We start from the raw sequence: 19,458 nt of genomic DNA on the forward strand, positions 1-19,458 counted from the left end.
AGATCCAATTCAAGTGTTCTGGACATCAGATAGTGAAAATCCTGCAATAGAGCAATGATTTTTAGCTCTGATTCAGCTCATTTAAGCACATAAGACAGTGTAAACCAATCTATAATAGACTCATCAGTTCAGTAAGTACTCATTTACCATTAAATGTTAGCAATCTAACACTTTGTATTATTTTAATTTATTTAATTTTACTAATTTTAAGTGGAAGTTCAGAGCTATAGTCATTTTCCCAAGGTTAAAGAGAAAAGTGGTGAATTCTGGGACTCAGAACCAATCTTTCTGACCTTGAGCCCAGACATCTTTCTCATTCACTACAAGATATTCTGAATGTGGGAGCCATTGAAGTAAATAGCCTATATTTCTATTACCTATCTTGCATTTTGATAGCTCTTCCTCTTGGGGAATCCCCCTGATCCACTTCTGGTCCTGTGTTCCTTGTTGCTTTCATGTTTGCTCCAGGGAATGTCTTAATCCATTTTTTGTTGCTATACCTGGATGCCTTAGACTGGGAACATCATAAAAATTAGAGGTTAATTAGTGCACAATTCTGTAGGCTGTGAAGTCCAAAAGTGTGGCCTGGGTCTCTACACAACACTTAGTGGTGGCCTTCTCTGTGAGTCATAGCATGGTAGAGAGCATTACATGGTGAGCACAGCAAGCATGCCAAAGACTTCCTTTTATAATTCTTCCTCAATTGTCTATTAATCCATTAACCCATGAATGGATTAAACCATTTATGAGCAATAATAATAATAAATAATGAGTAAAATAATGAGAAACTTCAAATGGAATCACTGATTAGAAAGCACAACTGAAAAATATTGCATGTATAACAGTAAGAAACTTTTTATAAATATAAAGCATTAGAAATGTAAAATACTCAGAGAGAAAATCCTAAAACTCTAGTGAAGAACATAAAATAATGTTATATTAATGCAAGAGAAGACACATGTCATCACAAAATAATTTATGAAATCATGTTTTTAAATAGTAAAAGACAAGATAAGAAATTGCTTCAATTCTCTGTAAATTTCAATTCTTCTTTAATTAATCCCAAAATATGCATTCTCAACTATAATCCAATGAAATTTCTTTCTATAATTAAACAAAATTATGCTAAAGTTCATCTACAAGGAAAAATAACAGCAATAATCATACTAAAAAATTAATGAAGTGTTTGTCCTTCAGATATTGTTGTTTTTTTGTTTTATTTTGTTTTGTTTTAGTGGCTGTATTTAAAAAAGTTTAATAATGGATGAGAAAGAAATAGTTATATAATTCTCAAAAACTGACATGATGAAACATTTGCCATAGCCAAGTAGATTTAAGAAAGAATGTTCAAAAGATAATAGAGGAACAATTGGTACAACCTTTAGGGGAAACGTATATTTGATGACCAACTATATACTACCATAAAAATAAATTCCAAATTAAACATTTAAGAATGAGAATTTAAATTATTAAAGAATGACAAGTAGAATTGGTGAATGTGATCATAATTTGATGGTAGAAATGCCTTTAGAACTTGGACATAAATGCTAGATTTTGACTACACACACACACACACACACACACAACTTTTAAACAACAAAAATTTATGCATAAAAAAAGTCATTATACAAATGATCCAATGGGAAAAATACTCAATGTATATGAAAATACTCAGTAGTTCCAACATATAAAAATTTTCTAAATCTATAAGAAATAGATGCGCATGCACAATTTACAATAGCAAAGTTATGGGATTAGTTCAGGTGTCCATCAACAGATGAATGGATAAAGAATGTATCATATATACACCTCCATCTCAGTTGCCATGAACAAAGCAACTTGTCTTCACCTAAGTTGTTCTTGTTAAGTATTTTGGTCATGGCTACAAAAAGCTAACAAGGATATATCATCATATACCTTTCATAGCAATTAACAAATTGTTTTGTAATTGTAGCTTCTGCTCTATATCACTTACCAAGAAATACAGTATTCTTGCACTCAAAAATATGTCTGATAGTTTCTTAAATCTATTATTTACATTTTTGGTAGATAGTAATAGCTGGTATCTCAATAATACTTACTATATTCCACACAATTTACAAGTACTCTATAGACATTTATTCATTCATTTTTTCACAAGAAATCTGTGAAGTAGTCTACTTATTATTACCCCTTTTTTACACATAGGAAAACAGACAAACCAAGAAGTAAAGTAAGTTGCCAAAGGCTTCATAGTATTGGAGCCAGGATTGGAAAGCAGGCAGCCCAACCACAGGTCTCGTGCTTTTTCACAATACCATGTTTGATTAGCAAGGACACAGTATGTACAGAATGCATGGCACAAAGCAAAAGGGGCCAGCATAGAAAAGTGCAAATCAGTATTTGATAATAGACTGTATATCCACTGAATGGTAGGTCTTTGGATCAATGCATAATACATTGTGAAAATTAAATACAACCTTTATTAGCAATCGAAGGTACATTCATTCATTTGACCCATACAAACACATACCCTCTTATCTGAGTTTAAACTTGATCTGTTTTTGACTCAGTGGAGAAATTAAGGAAAATATACTAAAAAAAATCAATCTCAGAAATCACTCAGAGATAAGAAGATAATTATGGAGCATCTCATTTTTCCAGACTTTATCTCCAACAAAGAAACAACTGATGACCCTTTTCCTCGAAACTTATCCTTCCTTTCCTATCATCTGTCTTTTCTCTTTTAATTCCCCTTTCTGCTACCTGTAACCACCATATCTCCATTTACCTGTTGAGAAATACCTACCCAACCCCCCCAGCCAATACTGCCTCACCTAGAAGTTCAGAAAGTAAAGGTGGCCAGGGTCAAGCAACTGACTGGTCTTTGAACCAGAGCTAAATGATACACAAAAATATATAAAAAACAGCTTGACTTGCAAGTGTGACTGACACTAGGGTGCAGTAAGGGAAGCTCTACCCCAAGCACAGGTTCCCACATGGTGATTCCCAAATGCTACTTTACAGAATTCAAAATAATAAAGGTATTTAAAAGTCACCCAATTTTTTTCCTGTGTACATTTAATTGCAATAAAAATGATCAGTTTGGGCTGGGGATGTGGCTCAAGCGGTAGTGCACTCGCCTGGCATGCATGCGGCCCAGGTTCAATCCTCAGCACCACATACAAACAAAGATGTTGTGTCTGCCGAAAACTGAAAAATAAATATTAAAAATTTCTCTCTCTCTCTCTCTCTCTCTCTCTCTCTCTCTCTTTTAAAAAATGATCAATTTAATTCATTATTCAGTTCCCCACAAAAATAATTTATCAAATATAACCAATTCATTGCACAAATGAGCTCTTGTGACTCTAAGTACATATTCAAGTTGCCCAACATCCTATGGCTGCTTAGAAACTTTATGCCTTATTTCTAGTCACAGCACCTACCTTTGGGTCAGAAGAGCTGGTGTGGTTTTATATTGCCTTGGAACAAAAAATTGGACCAGGTAGCTCTCCAATCCTCTCAGGAGACTCCAATTCAGCATGAAGCTAGACACTCCACTGAGATAGGAGATTACTCAAGGAGATGTTCTGAGAAAACAAGGATATTGAGGGGTATTAGTCCCCTCCCTGCAAATTCTGGTCCTTGAACAAGAAAGTGCCCTGGGCTACGTTACCACACATCAGATACTCACTCAACACCCCCAGTGGACAAAGACCAGGTCACACTCAGCCGAGACACTCTGAGAATAGTGATGGAAGAATTTTCACAGATAATTCCCTTTGATTATAGATGAGGTAACAGACACATTCACTGGCTGCCAATCTCATACACTAGTTACTTGCCACGTTCTAACTCAAATATAAGTGCTCTTTCCCCAGCATTAGGCTGTCTTCTAATGGAGTAGGTGGTAGGTGCTACTGCAATTCAAAGATCTCCTTCTCTTACAAAGGAAAACGAACAATGTTCATGGGAACTGTTAGAAAACAAAGAAGATTAAGTCTAAGGTAAGCCACAAAGGAAAATTCAAAGGATCTGTATCAAGATTTGGATTTGTAACATTTTAGAAATAAACAAGAGCCATACACATCAGCAAAACCAAAGATTTTAAGGTCTTTTTTGACATGAACATCTACACACCACTTTGTAGTCCAAAGGTTGTGATGAATTACTGAGATCCTTAAACTACTTATTACACTAACACTGCAATCAAGGGACCAACTTCCCCGATGGAATTTCTTTTCTCTAGAGTAAAGATGTGCAAATAAACTGTGACTTGAAGGAAGGTCAACATCTATTTCAATTGCTTTAGTGACAGCAACAGAATCATTTTTTTTCACCTAAAAACAAGGAAGTCAATGAAGAAAGTTGAAAGTAACATACATGGGAACGCTCTCATGCAGAGACTGGTCAACTGAAAATAAATACAAGAACTAACAGTGAACAAACACAGCAGTGGTTATGGAGACAGACACCAGGGCACTAGCTGTGTTTTGGCAAGGGACCGACTCTCTAGTTTTTCCCAGGCCCTTGCACCTCTTCCCTTCTCACTCTCCTGTGTGTCCATTTCCATATGAGATGACAGAGTTCATCACTCACCGTTCTACTCTAGCAGTCTGTGATCATGTGTAACACTCATGTTTAAATTCAGTAATTCTCCGCCCAATGATGATAGTGGTCATGATCATGGAATATGGTAAGAATTTCCTCCCAAAGATGTCATTCATTCACTGTTCATTTACTTACTTATTCAGCCAGCCATTTATTCAACAGAGAGTAATGTATCCTATGAAGTACCAATCACTGTTCTAAGTACTGGGTCTTTGCCATTCAGGGAAAAAAGGCTCCTAGATTCATGGAGGTTAAAACCTTCATATCCCCTCCAAGACTTCATGGAGGGAGAGACAGACAACAAATGAACAAAACTTGATGTGTAAGTCAGGTGGTAACCAACTTTCACAGTTATGACAAAAAATAAACTAAGATGATAGGGAAAGCTGTTAGAAATTAATTTGTGTAAGATAATAAGAAAGGGCCTCTTGTGCCAGGATCATTCACTGTTTTCTCTGTGATCGTGGGCAAATAACCATTTCTCTGAGCTTTATTTTCTAATAATAAAAGTAAATAAATTTGAATCATTTGAAGTGTTAGATTACCAATAGTAAGTGTTATTTAGTACATATTGACTGAATGGTTGACTAATAAGTGTTTATAAACCACAAAGAATAAACAAGAGACCCTGAACCTACTAGAAGAAAATGTAGGCCTAACTTTCCATCATATTGACAGAGGAACCAAATTCCTCAACAAGAATCCTCAAGTGCAAGAAGTAAAATCAAGAATCAATAAATGGTATAGTATCAAACTAAAAAGCTTCTTTGCAGCAAAGGAAACAATCAAGAACATGAACAGAGAACCTACAGAATGGGAGAAACTCTTTTTCACCTGCACCTCAGATAAAGCATTAACCTCAAGGTTATGAACTCAAAAAACGTAACACCAGTAAAACAAATAAACCAATCAGTAAATGAGCAAAGGACCTGAGCAGACACTTCACAGAAGAAGAAATATAATTAATCAACAAATATATGAAAAATGTTCAACATCACTAACAATTAGAGACATAAATATTAAGACTACACTGAAATTTCATCTCATTCTAGTCAGAATGGCAATTATCAAGAATACAAATAATGGGGGCTGGGATTGTAGCTCAGTGACAGAGCGATTGCTTCACATGTGTGAGGCACTAAGTTTGATCCTCAGCACCACAAAAATAAGTAATAAAGGTATTGTGTCCATCTACAAACTAAAAAAAAAATTTAAAAAATAGAATACAAGTAACAATAAATGTTGGTAACAATGTGGGGGAAAAGATACACTCATACATTGTAGGTGGGACTGCAAATTGGTGCAACCACTATGGAAAGCAGTATGGAGATTCCTCAGGAAACTTGGAATGGAATTAGCATTTGACCCAGTTATCCCACCCCTTGGTATATATACAAAGGATTTAAAAACAGCATACTATAGTGACAAGTCCCATGAATGTTTATAGCAGCTCAATTCACAATAGGTAAGACATGGAACCAACCTAGGTGTCCTTCAACAGATGAGTGGATAAAGAAAATGTGGTATATATACACAATGGAATATTAGTCACCATAAAGAAGAATAAAATTATGGCATTTACTGGTAGGTGGATGGATCTGGGGGCAATCATGCTAAGTGAAATAAACCAATCCCCAAAAAACCAAAGGCCAAATGTTCTCTGTGATGTGCAGATGCTAACACACAAGTCAGGAGGAGAAGTGGAGATTCACCATATTGGATTGGGGAGGAGAGGGGGAACCGGGGGGGGGATAGGAATGAGAAAGAGTGGAGAATGAAATGGACATAACTTCCTATGTCCATATATGAATATATGATCAGTGTAACTGCACATCATGTACAACCACAGAATGTGAAGTTATACCCCATGTATGTATGATATCTCAAAATATATTCCATGTATAACTAAAAAGAACAAATAAAAAAATTTAAAACAGATTACCTGGGCTGAGAGCTTTACTGACAAGGTTACTGTGTTGACCAACAGTGAGTTGATCTGTGTTTTCTCCATCCTCATCCTGCTGTCTTGCTACACTGTCATCCTGGCTAACTTGAGGAAGACTTCTGAAGAGGAGGGATGAACAGCTCTCTTCACCTGATCTTTTCACATCACAATGGTCATTACTAAAATTTAGAGCAGGAATGTGACACAAAGACCCATGTGTTTAAGTGTTGACAAATGGTCTACACGTATTGAGAGATGGCAAAACCTTCAGGAAGGGAGGCCTACAGGATGGATTTGGGTCACTGGTGTTATGACCTCAAAGTGAGCATTGGGACATGGCCCCCTTCTGTCTCTCTTAGTTCTCAGTTACCATGGGGTGAGCAGGCTTCCTCCATCATGCACTCCTGCCGTGATGTCCCATGTCACCAGAGGTTAAAGCAACGTGGCCAAACAACCATGAGCCAAAATAAAATTTTGCTCCCTAGGTCTGTTCACATTAGGAATGTTTTCAGAGCAGTGGAAAGGTAACTAACACAGTCATCTTGGGTTTTTGTTCTGTTTTGTTTGTGATCCTGAGGGTTGAACTCACTGCCTCTCTCATGCTAGGCAAGCACACCACCTCTGAGCTACATGCCCAGCAGATTTCTGAGCCTGCCATCTTCCTCTAATGACACCTCTCCTCTGCAGTCACTGAGGACAAACTGGTGGCTGTGCTCTTCATGGTCATCACTCCCAAGCTGAATCCCATCATCTGCACATGGAGAAACGAGAGGCTGAAAACTGCCATGAGGAGCTCCAGGGGCTAGAGGTGAACTCGAGGATGGAATGAAAACATGAGCCAGGAACACCCGGAGCAGGTGACTCAAAGTGCGATCTGAGATCAGTCAACTGTGAAGGAGCAGAGTTCACCTGCCTCTGTTTTCCTGCAGGTTAAATGGGCCACTTTAACCTCATGCTAGGACTTCACGTCCTGTCCTAGTGGTCAGTGGTTTCCAGTGTGGTCACATTGGGACACCTTCTCCCTCTTCTGCAGTAATCAGCACTGCACAGTGTTTAGAATGGAGGATGGATCCCATGAAATGCAATCCCACCCAGTCACCTCTCAGCAGTGTGACCTTGGCTGTACTCACTGCACCTCTGGGGTTAGCATGTAGTGATAGATAAAAGGATTGTGGCACTTGCAGACAAAAGACCATGCTGTGGCCAGTTCTCCTTACCAGAATGATCTTGGGAGACCCCAAGACAGATTCTCTCCTTTCTTGGGTGCCTTCTTCCCATTAGCCTGGTTCTCTTGCCTGAAATTCCATGGTAGGAGGTTAATTTCAGGAGTAAGAAGGGAATTCTTAAAGGAAAATATCTGGAAGGGTGGAAGATGGCCATTATTAACCATGATCATCTACATCTGAACAATTTCGAAAGGCTCTCGTCTTTCTAAACAGTAGTTACCTGGGGTCTCAAGGAAGGAAGTGATGTAGCTAGGACTGCGTTTGTTTCAACCTGGTGAAGAGTGGCTTCAGTCAAAACAATCTCACTTCTTGTTCCTGTGTGCACTGTGGCACTGTGACATAAGAAAGGCTCTTACATTTTTTTTTTTAGGTTTACAAATAGGTATTGGGAAATTTAATTATTTAGAAATTAAATATAGAAATGTTATAGCAAGAATAATATTCAATAAAAATGGTAAAAGAGAACATATTTGTCTTATCTCTAATCTTAGGAGAAAGTTCTCCATAATTCACCATTAAGTATTAATGCCAGTGCAGGGGGGTTTTTTAGATGTTTTTATTTGTTATATATTACATAAGAATGCAATGATTCATATTACACATATAGAACACAATTTTTCATATCTCTGATTGTACACAAAGTAGAGTCACACGATTCGTGTCTTCATACATGTACTTAGGGTAATGATGACCTTCCCATTCCAACATCTTTCCTATCCCCATGCCCCCTCCATTCCCCTCCCTCCCTTTTCCCTATCTAGAGTTTATCTAATTCTCCCATGCCCCTCCCAACAATGTTATGAATCAGCATTTGTTTTTTGGGGATTGGCTAACTTTACTTAGCATTATATTCTCCAACTTATCCATTTACCTGAAACTGTCTTGATTTTATTCTCTTTTATTACTGAGTAATATCCCATTGTGGATATATGCCACATTTTTTTTATCCATTCATCTATCAAAGGGCATCTAGGTTAGTTCCACAGTTTAGCTACTATAAATTGTGCTGCTATAAACATTGATGTGGCTGTGTCCCTATAGTGTGCTGGTTTTAAGTCCTTTAGGTATAGACCAAAGAGTAGGATAGCTGGGTCAAATGGTGGTTCCATTCCAAGTTTTCCAAGGATTCTCCATACTGCTTTACATATTGGCTGCACCAATTTGCAGTCCCACCATCAATGTATGAGTGTGCATTTTCCCCCACATCCTCACCAATACTTATTGTTGTTTTATTCTTAACAGCTGCCATTCTGACAGGAGTGAGATGAAATCTTAGAGTAGTTTTGATTTGCATTTCTCTAATTGCTAGAGATGCATTTTTTAACAGATGAGAAAAAAATAACCAGATGAAGAAGTTTTCGTGACACATAAAAGTTAGCATGAAATTCAAATATTAATCTTCACAGCACAGTTTTATTGGATGACAGTCATGTCTGTACTTTACATGTTATCTGTGTCTGTTTCCATGCTACATGGGCAAAATCAAGCATCTGACAGACTATATAGTCTGCAAAACCCTAAATACTTACTGTCTCACTTTATAGGAAAAGATTGTCCAGACTTGGTGGAAGCCACATAATCATGTATTGCTGATTCAAGAAGTTTGGAGGTCAGTGGTTCCAGGATAATTTTAATTCTGTGATGATGGCAGACTGGGTTGACACCTGCTTGGCTTTCTAGGCTGTCCTCATGGTTACAAGAAGCAGTACAGCAGCTGCTCCAAGCATTATATCTTCATCTGTAGGGCGGTAAAGTCCCAGATCACATTTTGAAAAATAGTTATGAGAAATCTCCAGCAAAAGTTCTTTTTTTATTTTTTTCATTCTTATTGGCCAAAACAAGGTCAGGGGTCTACCCCTATATGCAAAAAAAAAAAAAAAAAAAAAGCTGGGAAAGTGAGCATTGGCAAAAGAGAATGGAATTACAGGATATGCTAGATGTGAGGAAGGAGAGTTCACCACAGGGGGTTTGGTGAGGTGGTTACATGGAGGGTGGGCACATGTAAAGTAGATGAGGATTTGACTCTGATGCCCCACTGACTGAACAAAATTCAAATCTACCACTTAATGTTCGTGGAACCTCATGAACAACTGAAATTCTGTGATTCAATGGAATGTCAAGACCTTGAGTCCAATAAATTTTCACATTCCAATAAAATCAATAATTGTTGACAAATTTATACACTGTGGAGCCAACAACCCAACTAAAAGGAAATATTTCTATCACTCCAGGAACTACTCATGACTCCTCCCAGGTAATCTCTAACCCTGGCTGGCCAACTGGTACTCACTCATCTAATTTCTATCATCATGGAATTCTTTAGCCTCTCCCTATCTTCCTCTGAATGCAAGCATGAAGCACGTACACTCTTCTATCTGGCTCCATTCTCTCAGTGTAAGGTTTTGGAGAGTCATCTGTGTTGTGGCCTCCAAGAAATTGTTCTTCCTGGTAATTTGTAAGTAGTATTCCATTTCATAAAATCACCACAATAAAAAAAAATTCTCCTATTGATATCCTTTTCAATGATTTCAGTATTTGACTGTGGTAAATAAACTCTGCTACAATGGGTGTTTTTACATTTTCATTTGTGTAATGAACAAATGATGGGCTGGGGTTGTGGCTCAGTGGTAGATCCCTTGCCTAGGATGTGCGAGGCCCTGGATTCGAACCTCAGCACCACATAAAAATAAATAAATAAAATAAAGGTATTGTATCCAACTACAACTAAAAAAATAAATATTTTTTTTAAAAAAGAACAAATGAACTTAAAGTCATTAATTTATTATACATGCCAAATAAATTTTTCACAAGGAAAGGTGTGAATAAATATATTCCTATTTCTGAAAAGAAAAGGTTTGGGATCTAATTGGAACTGGAAAAACTAAGATAGCAGTCAATGGGTTAATAATCTTTACCAGCATAGGAAATAAAATCAAACTCTGAAGTCAAAAAAAAATTTATAGTTTTAAGTAAGCAGGCATAGTCTAACAATACAAATAAGTTTTAAAATGTAGTTTCCCTATAACAAACACTCAAATATTCATATTAAAATTGATCTCACTTAGTTTTATCAAAAATCCAAACCTTTCGATATGACAATACTTTGGTTGGCAGATTTTTGCAGAAATTTCAATTTCATGAGAATGTATTGCAGAATATATAGAGGTTTTGCATGAATAATCCAGGCTTTGATGTAATTACCTGCTAAACTTCTACCCTAGGTATCTTTCTTTGTGAAGGACAATGATTAACTCAGTTATTACAGGTAGGAAAGCAATCTTGTCAAACATTATCCTAAATCATAAAATGCTTCATCATAGTTTTCTCCTTAGTCATTAGTTGACACTTGGGACACTTTGATTCAAGTCTAAGTTGACATTAGTAACACTTACATAGAGCCCATTCATTTTACAAAGTTCTCCTGTGCCATCTCTAAGACATTCCATCACCCTAAATTTACAACACACACAGCATTGTAAGGTCAAAGCACTGTAATGAATCCCCATGTTCTCCACACCTCATTTCAATGCTTATGAATTCAGAGCAAATCTGCTTCCGCTATAGCTGGACATCTCCAGGACAGTCCTTTGGACACTGGGCTGGGTACTCTTCTATGTGGACAGTCTTGGTCTGTAGGATGTGTCACAGCTTCCCTGGGCTCTCCCTGCTTCCTGTCAGCAGCCCCTCCCTCACCAGCCAGCTTGGACAACAGCCAATGGCTCCACACAATACCCAGTGTCCTCTGGGATAAATCACCCCTGGCTGGGAACCACCCATCTATTCCTCCTCCACACCACAGGCTTTGAGATGTGCTATTTCAGTTTCCCTAAGCCTTGGACCCACCCTCTTGAGTACTGTCATTTTATATCAAGCCCCAGGATCAAGCTCTTGATGAGCAGGAGAAGGATCATTGCCTTGTGGACAATGCCATGCAGGTGAGTGCTCTGTGAATTCTGGGTGAATTTAATTTGTTCATATTTCCCGATTATTTTTTTCCTACTAGGCTTGTGCAGGTCCTGCTTCTCCTGAGACCTTCTGCCTGATTAGGAAGGAGAAAGGGTACAGGTCCCTAGAGACCTCCTCTCACCTGATCATTCCTTCTCCCTAGGTGTCCTTTTTAAACAGCTTGACTGAAGGCTGAGCTGCCAGGGTTCTTAGTTCTCTGTGGAGCACCTGGGAGGCAAGTCTACTTGGTTTTTAAGATCAGGTGGATCTGGGATCCTGATGACTCAGTCTCCCACTTTCACAAGTCTAAAGCTGCAAGGGGAGCACATCACCGTGTCTTAAGATTCCTGGCGAGCAGGTGTTCTGGTCCTAGATTGGCCTAATGCTTCTCCACTGGCTAACTGGCAGCTTCCCAGAGCCCAGAGCTGTTCCCAAGGAGGAATTTGCATCTCTGACTTCAGAATGGAAAAGGTCACTGTGGTGAGTTCAGCAAAGGATAGAAACACTGGTATCAGTTTTGTTGTGTGAACATGGGCTTCTTTGGTATGTGATGATTGATTTCACTCTTAAAGCACAGAAATGGGGTCCCTGAGGCATATGATGTTTTACAAAGTTTCTTGTGTGAGTGTTGAAGGTAGCTTTGTGCCACACTCTGAGATTCGGGAATGGAGAAGATATGGTCTTGGTCCTTGGAGCCCTTTGTTCTTTCAAGATCTACTGGAAAACTATGATATAGCAAATACTGTGCTTAGAAGGCCATGCATGACACCCACCCAAGGTCACTCAACCCCTGGCACTCACTGAGTGCTATTAGTTGGTGGTCAGAGAAGTAAGCACGTGGTGGAGATGGCGTGGTGAGAAGATGCAGTCTCTCCTTTAGGAGGCCCACACTGCAGTAGGTAGGTGGCCACCCAAAACAATATACTCCAGTGTGAAGCCCTTTGATCCAAGGCAGCACAGAGGAAGGGAAAATAACTTACCTGGGATGGACCTGGGAGAGGGAGTCATGGCGTCTATCTCTGAGGTAGGTAAGATCTGCATGCTAGTTGAGCCATGAATGGGGAAGAGGTTAAATAACTCTCTCGGTGGATGCAGTGGTGCTAGCCTTAATCTCAATCAGGAGAATCCCTAATTGGACATCTCTCTAGGGAATGTAGGGATATCATGTCTCAAAATAAAAAATAAAAGACTGAGGGTATAGGTCAGTGTTAGAATCCTTACCTGGCATGTGCCGGGCCCCGAGTTCAATCCAGTATAGGGGGGGGGGGCGGACAAAGGAACTAAGGAAGGGAGGACAGGGGGAAGGGAGAATGTCTTCGCCCTAGGTGTCCATTTTAAACAGCATGAATTTAAGGCTGAGATGCCAGGGTTCTTACTTCTCTTGTATAGCACCTGGGAGGTTAGTCTAGGAAGGAAAGAAGAGAATAACTTTCAAGATATCACATTGATACTATCTGAAAAACACATGCATATGACCCCAGGAGACCAGACTGTTAGCAGACATAAGCTGTCTCCCATGAATGGCTTGGGAGAATAGCCCAGGAATCTAAGAACTTACTATGAACCTTGCCTTCTCTTTGTTTCTGTGTTGTAAGTTCTCTCTGTGAGTTTCCTCTGGGTCCTGATGGTGCTTAACCACCTCAGCCTGTCTCCATCACTGGAGAAAGGAAGCTTTGTGGCAGGAGGGCAAGTCCTTGGGCTCCCTGTCTCAGGTGCTCTGGACTCTCATTATGTGAGACCACAGTTCATAGATGTTGACCTCAGCTAGCTCAGACACAGTCCAGAAAGGAGCAGAACTACCTGCATATCAGTCAGTGGAGAATCCCGGTGATGACAAGGTATTGGGGGAATAGGAGGTAGAGAGGGATGAGTCAGAGATTGAGTGGGCCCTGGGGAGGGGTATAGAAGATTTGGTGGCACTGGATACATAATGGTTGGAGGAAATGAAAAGTGCCCGTGAAGAGAATCATGCATGGATTGAATGATCCTTAGAAAGCAATAAGGTCACACAGAGACATGTTTAGAGGATAAGAAATAGGATGGGGAGTAGAAATAAAGACTCAGACAAAGCTTTATGGTCCTCTTCGGGGCACTGAGTCCAGGGACATCTCTTCTGAAGACTCTGAAGGGCATGTGGACAGGGTGAAAACAGTGTTTTGGAAACCAGTTTTACAAAGCAGGTAAATATAAGTGTAATGCAAGAAAGCTGCAGTGACAGGTAATACAATTAGCCAAGGCAATAGAAAGATGTACTACAGAGACCCAGACACACTGTCCTGTGTGCCCACATTGTCCAATGAGGGGATGTGCTGTATTTTTACTAGGTTGCCCCTCCTCTGCTCTGTTTCCACTAGTCCAACTTCTGCATAAAAAATGATTTTATTTTCCACTTGACAAACGTTCTTCATGACTTTTTATTTTCTGCAGAATAAATCCCAAAATTTGTAACAGCCCTTCTTACACTAGCACTAGTTTCTCTGAACAGTTTGATTTGCTGTTGTCATTTTAATCCAGCCACACACAATGCGTCTACAGTTGCTCTCCCCATTCTTGGAATGCTCTTCCCTTCTTCTATACAGAGGACTTATCTTTCAATATCTAGTTCATAAGATCTCAGACAGGCAAGTGTCTATGTAACTCACTCAGTTCATGAAGAAGTCTTTTGTTTTCTATCATTTCAGGTCACCAGACCCAAATAGCTGCCTGTTGGTGGTGACCTCATGGCCAATACATACAACGTGACTGAATTCATTTTTCTGGGACTGTCTCCTAATCAGGATGTGCAAAGAGTTTGCTTTGTGATTTTTCTGCTCTTGTACGTGGCCATTATCCTGGGGAATTCCCTCATTGTGCTCACTGTCCTGACCAGCAGAAGTCTGGGATCCCCCATGTACTTCTTCCTCAGCTACCTGTCCTTCGTAGAGATCTGCTACTCCTCTACTATAGTCCCAAAACTCCTCTCAGATCTGCTGACTGTTAGGAAAACCATACCTCTGTGGGGCTGCTTGGCACAATTTTTCTTCATGCACTTCTTTGCAGGCACTGAGATTTTCCTGCTCACAGTGATGGCCTATGACCGCTATGTGGCCATCTGCAAGCCCCTCAACTACACCACCATCATGAACCAGCAGGTGTGCATGGTCCTGGTGGGAATGGCATGGGTGGGAGCATTTCTGCATTCCCTTTCCCAGATCCTTCTCGTGTTCCAACTGCCCTTCTGTGGGCCCAATGTGATTGACCACTATTTCTGTGATGTGCTCCCCTTGCTCCAACTGGCCTGCTCAGACACCTTCTTCATTGGTCTGCTGATTGTTGCTAATGGGGGGACCCTGTCTGTGATCAGCTTTGTGGTCCTCTTGGTGTCCTATGCGGTCATCCTGCTTCATCTGAGGACTCGGAGCTCTGAGGGGAGGCGCAAAGCCCTCTCCACCTGTGGGTCCCACATCACCGTGGTCATGTTGTTCTTTGTACCCTGTGTCTTCATCTATCTGAGGCCTTCGACCACTCTGCCTGCAGACAAGATGGTAGCCGTGTTCTACACAGTGGTGACCCCACTCCTCAACCCTGTCATCTACTCCCTGAGAAATGCTGAGGTGAAGAAGGCCATGAAGAGGCTGTGGACCAGGACAATGAAACTAGGTGGGACATAGAGGCTGAGCCTTGGTACTGGTCCTTGGGTTTTAATGATGCTAGTCCTAACTCAAGGGGCAAAATGAGTAGAAGGAGATTAATTCTAGAGTTACCTTATCTGGTGTCTGCCTATAAAAATGTCCTTTTAATCACTTGTAAAGTGTTTCCTCTTAGGGATGTACTGAATATACCTTACCATTTTCAGTTGCTTCCAATTTTTAGTACTATAAGTAATACTCCTTTAAATATCCTTGAATAGAAATCTTATACTAACTTATGATTTTTGGACTCATTTTCTATGGTGAATTTACTCTCCTAAAGAGTAACTCTACTCTGACTACTCAAAACTATTGAAAAGAAGGGAACTCTTTAGATTCCTTCTCCAAGACCAGCATCACCCTTATATCAAATCCAGACAACGAGTCAATAGAAAAGGAAAACTACTGACCAATATTCCTGACAAGCACACATTCAACACTTTTCATGGAGGCAAGAGATATAGCTCAGGGGTAGAATTAGTTCTTTCCTGACCTATATGAGGCCTTGGGTTTGGTCCTTGGTACTGCAAGAAAGAAATAAAGAAAGGGAGGGAGGGAGGGAGAGGAAAGAAAGAACGAGAGAGAGACTTCAACAGAGTGAGTTTTTCTTATTTTGTATTTTTTTTAGTTATATATAGCATTAGGATTCATGTTAACCTAATTATGAAAGCATGAAATATAATTTACTCTAATTTTGAACCAGAACTCCTTCTATCCCTCCTCTCTTCCCTCCCCCTATTTCCTTTCTTCTACTCGACTGATCTCTTGGCTACTTATAATTTTTGTCTTGTGGATGTACATGATGGTGAGATTCACTGTAGTATATTCCTATGTGCACATAGGAGAGTTAGGTCAGATTCATTCCACTGTTCTTCCTTTTCCCCAGTAAGTTTTTGATTGACTTCTTCATTAGCCATATAAGAAAAATTCTAAAACATGATGAGGTAAATAAACTACATTTAATTTAGGGTTGGGGATATAGCTTGGTGGTAAAGTATCGGAGGGACAATGGCCAGCATCTCATTAAGGGGTCTTTCTTCCTGCCCTGGATAATCCAAGCCACCTTAAGCCTTACAATCTCAAATAATTAGTAAATAACAAAGCACAAATACTCAGAAGTATTTACAGAAAATGAAGCCCCTGTTACATCTAGTCCACATGGGTTCTGGAACTAGACAAAAGACAAAAAGGTTCCGGTGGTTTATTTAAGGGGGTCCATCAAAGGCAGGGATAAGGTTTCTAGGGCCGAGTCTTGCTTCGTGATTTCTTGCAGTCAGCAGGTTGATGGACATCTTGGCAGTCACACCCATCTCAGGTGCTGTGTGGAATCTTCCACAGAGGTTGACGGGGAAGTTCACCTGCATCAGGTGGTCAATCCCTGTGGGGGGTACCACAGGGAGTTCCCAATGCCAGCCTTATGCCCTCAGGAGGCTACTGTGTGCAACAGTTCAAATATAGCCCACGGACAGCTTGTGACAGTGAGCACTTGCTTTAACATATGTAAGGTCCCCGATTCAATCTCCGGTATTACCAAAAAAAAAAAATTTTCCAACAAAATAGCAGCAAACTGAATTCAACAACACATAAACATTTGATATAGGGAAAAACAGAAGGGAGAAAAAGAGGAAGGAAGGATAAGTGATTTCAATTTACAAAACATTTATCAAAAAGTCCTCTGTAAAGGGATGCAAGTAGACAGTACTTTGGGATAGCATAGTGGAATAACTATGGGTGACAGTAATTAATTAATATTTCATAATAATTGGTGGAGAGAATTTTGAATGTTCCCAACACAAACACATGATAACTGTATTAGGTGATTGATATCTGATCTGATCTGATCATTACCCATTTCACACATGTATTGAAACATCACATTGTGCCCTCATAAACATATAAATTACTTCAAAGGGAGGAAGAAAGTGAGGAAGTGATTTTAACCTACAAGACATTTGTAGAATTCTCCACTTTGCATTTGCCTTGGTTTGAGCCTTCCAATATCCAAACCCATTATATTATTGGATATCATGGAGCCAACCATGTTCCATAAGATTCAGGAAGAATTCCTCACCTCTACTCCTCAAATGTTACACCAGGGTATCCTGGTAACCAAGGAGAATCAAAGCTGTAGTAACATTAAGTCCGATATTTGTTGCTGCCATTCTAAAATACCCCACTAAAAATGCATTTTAAACACATAATAATCAGGCATACATCTTTCTATCATGTTCCCATCCCTGGGTTCTCCTTCTGGCCCACAGCTTCCTCATGGTGATTTTCACCTCTGCGTTTCTGAGTGTGTAGATGATGGGGTTCAGCATGGGGGTGATGACCGTGAGAACACAGCCACCAGTTTGTCCCCAGTGAAGGTGGATGAGGGCCGCATGTAGATGAAGATGGCAGGTCCAAAAAACAAGATGACCACCGTGATGTGAGAGGCGAAGGTGGACGGGGCTTTGTGCCTCCCCTCTGCAGAGCGGTTCCTCAGGGTGAACAGGATGACGATGTAGGAGGACACCAATATGGTGAGGGAGAAGATGGAGATTAATCCACTGTTGGCAACACAATGAACCCCTCCACAAAGGTGTCCTTGCAGGCTAGCTTGAAAAAGGGATGGAGGTCACAGAAATAGTGGTCCATCACATTGGAACCGCAGAAGGGCAGTGGGATGGTGATGGGAACCTGCATCATGGAGTGGATGAAGCCCCCCCCCCCCAGCCAGGAACCAGCCACCAGCATGTGACACAGTTGACGACTTATAACATTCATGTAATAACAACCTCAGGCGGGTGCTGGCAAGCCACGGGTACATGCCCATGGTGGCAAAAGACGGGGACAAATGGGCAGGGAGGAAACTGTCAGGGCAGCCGCAGCTACCTGCTATGGCAGGTCAAACCATCCCAGCAGGTGAGGCTGCCTGAGTGCTCACTGCTGACTGAGAGTGGGCCCTGCCGCAGGGGCTGATCCTGGCTGGGATTGGCTGGTCTCACCATCACCATCCTGAGATGGAATTTGTCACAGGTAAATGTCAAGCAGGAGCAGGCGTTGGAGACACTGTGGCCGCCTCTGCAGGTTGACTTGGGAAGATGCTGGCCACACTGAGGCACTAGAGAGGCTAGGCCAGCTTGACTGCCCTTCTGAGAGTCCTACTAGGGGTCTAAGGGACTGTTTTCTTCACTCTCTTGACAAAGGCATCTAAAACCACATTTTTATACAATCACCCACTCCTTCTACCTAACACTACAGGCAAAGGCAAACCAAGCCTGTGCCATTCCCCTGTCCCTAAGCCCCACAGGCAACCCTGTCATGAGATTAGTAGACAGCCTTCCAACACCATTTGTGTGCTCAGCTGTGTCCGTCAGTGACAGCACTGAGCTTTTAATACATTACCAATATCACGCTATGTACATTATTCTGCAAGTTATCTTCACTGTTAGTCTAGCCTGCAAGCCACAGAACTACACACTTTAAAATGGTGGATTTTAGCTGGGCACAGTGTTGCACACCTGTATTCCCAGCAACTCAGGAAGCTGAGACAGGAGGATCCTGAGTTCAAAGCCAGCCTCAGCAACTTGGCAAGACCCTATCTCAATAACAACAGAAGAAAAGGATGCAGCTAGTGCTAGAGCACCCTGGGTTCAATCCCTAGTACTAAAAAAATGCTGAGTTTTATGTTCTGCATATTTTACCACAATAAAGCGGGGCGGGGGGGGGGGGGGGCTGAAGATCATGAAAGAGGAAGACTGGGAAAGTTGTAGAATCTCCCACTTAAGTTGAGAACAGCTGTTATAGTTAAAGCTTCGTCCCGGGGTTTCATAAACTGACTTCCAGACCACTCACATGTAATGGAATCAAGCCTTTATTGAAGCACACCGGTGGCGGCTGACCAGAACATAAAGCTGTTCCCCTGATCAGCCCCCCAACAATTGCAAGGTGCTCCTTGGAAGCCTGAAAACTGCAAAAGGGATGTTCGGGGGTCCAACCAATGCAAGCAAGCCAGGTTACAGAAGCGGGAGAGTGCAGTCAAGCGGAGGGAAGCCTAACCAATCCCAGTTAGCCCAGTCACCCCAGTTACAGAAACAGA

General features: G+C 40.7%; 1 protein-coding gene and 1 pseudogene across 1 annotated transcript; one reads left to right on the forward strand and one right to left on the reverse strand.

Annotated features, from left to right (window-relative positions):
• The first annotated feature begins 14,426 nt into the window (after positions 1-14,426).
• Positions 14,427-15,356, forward strand: LOC139706979 (olfactory receptor 4X2-like). Its single transcript, XM_071616957.1, has one exon. The coding sequence runs from the start codon at positions 14,427-14,429 to the stop codon at positions 15,354-15,356; it is 930 nt and encodes a 309-aa protein (XP_071473058.1).
• Positions 15,357-17,578: 2,222 nt separating this feature from the next.
• The window catches only part of LOC114082588 (olfactory receptor 4B1-like), a 47,172-nt pseudogene continuing 45,292 nt past the window's right edge, over positions 17,579-19,458 (reverse strand).

Source organism: Marmota flaviventris, chromosome 9 (assembly GCF_047511675.1).
Source record: "Marmota flaviventris isolate mMarFla1 chromosome 9, mMarFla1.hap1, whole genome shotgun sequence".
NCBI classification, from domain to species: Eukaryota; Metazoa; Chordata; class Mammalia; order Rodentia; family Sciuridae; genus Marmota; species Marmota flaviventris.

Excerpts from the sequence above, each read along its gene's own strand:
- LOC139706979 (XM_071616957.1), top strand. The coding sequence starts at position 14,427 with ATGGCCAATACATACAACGTGACTGAATTCATTTTTCTGGGACTGTCT.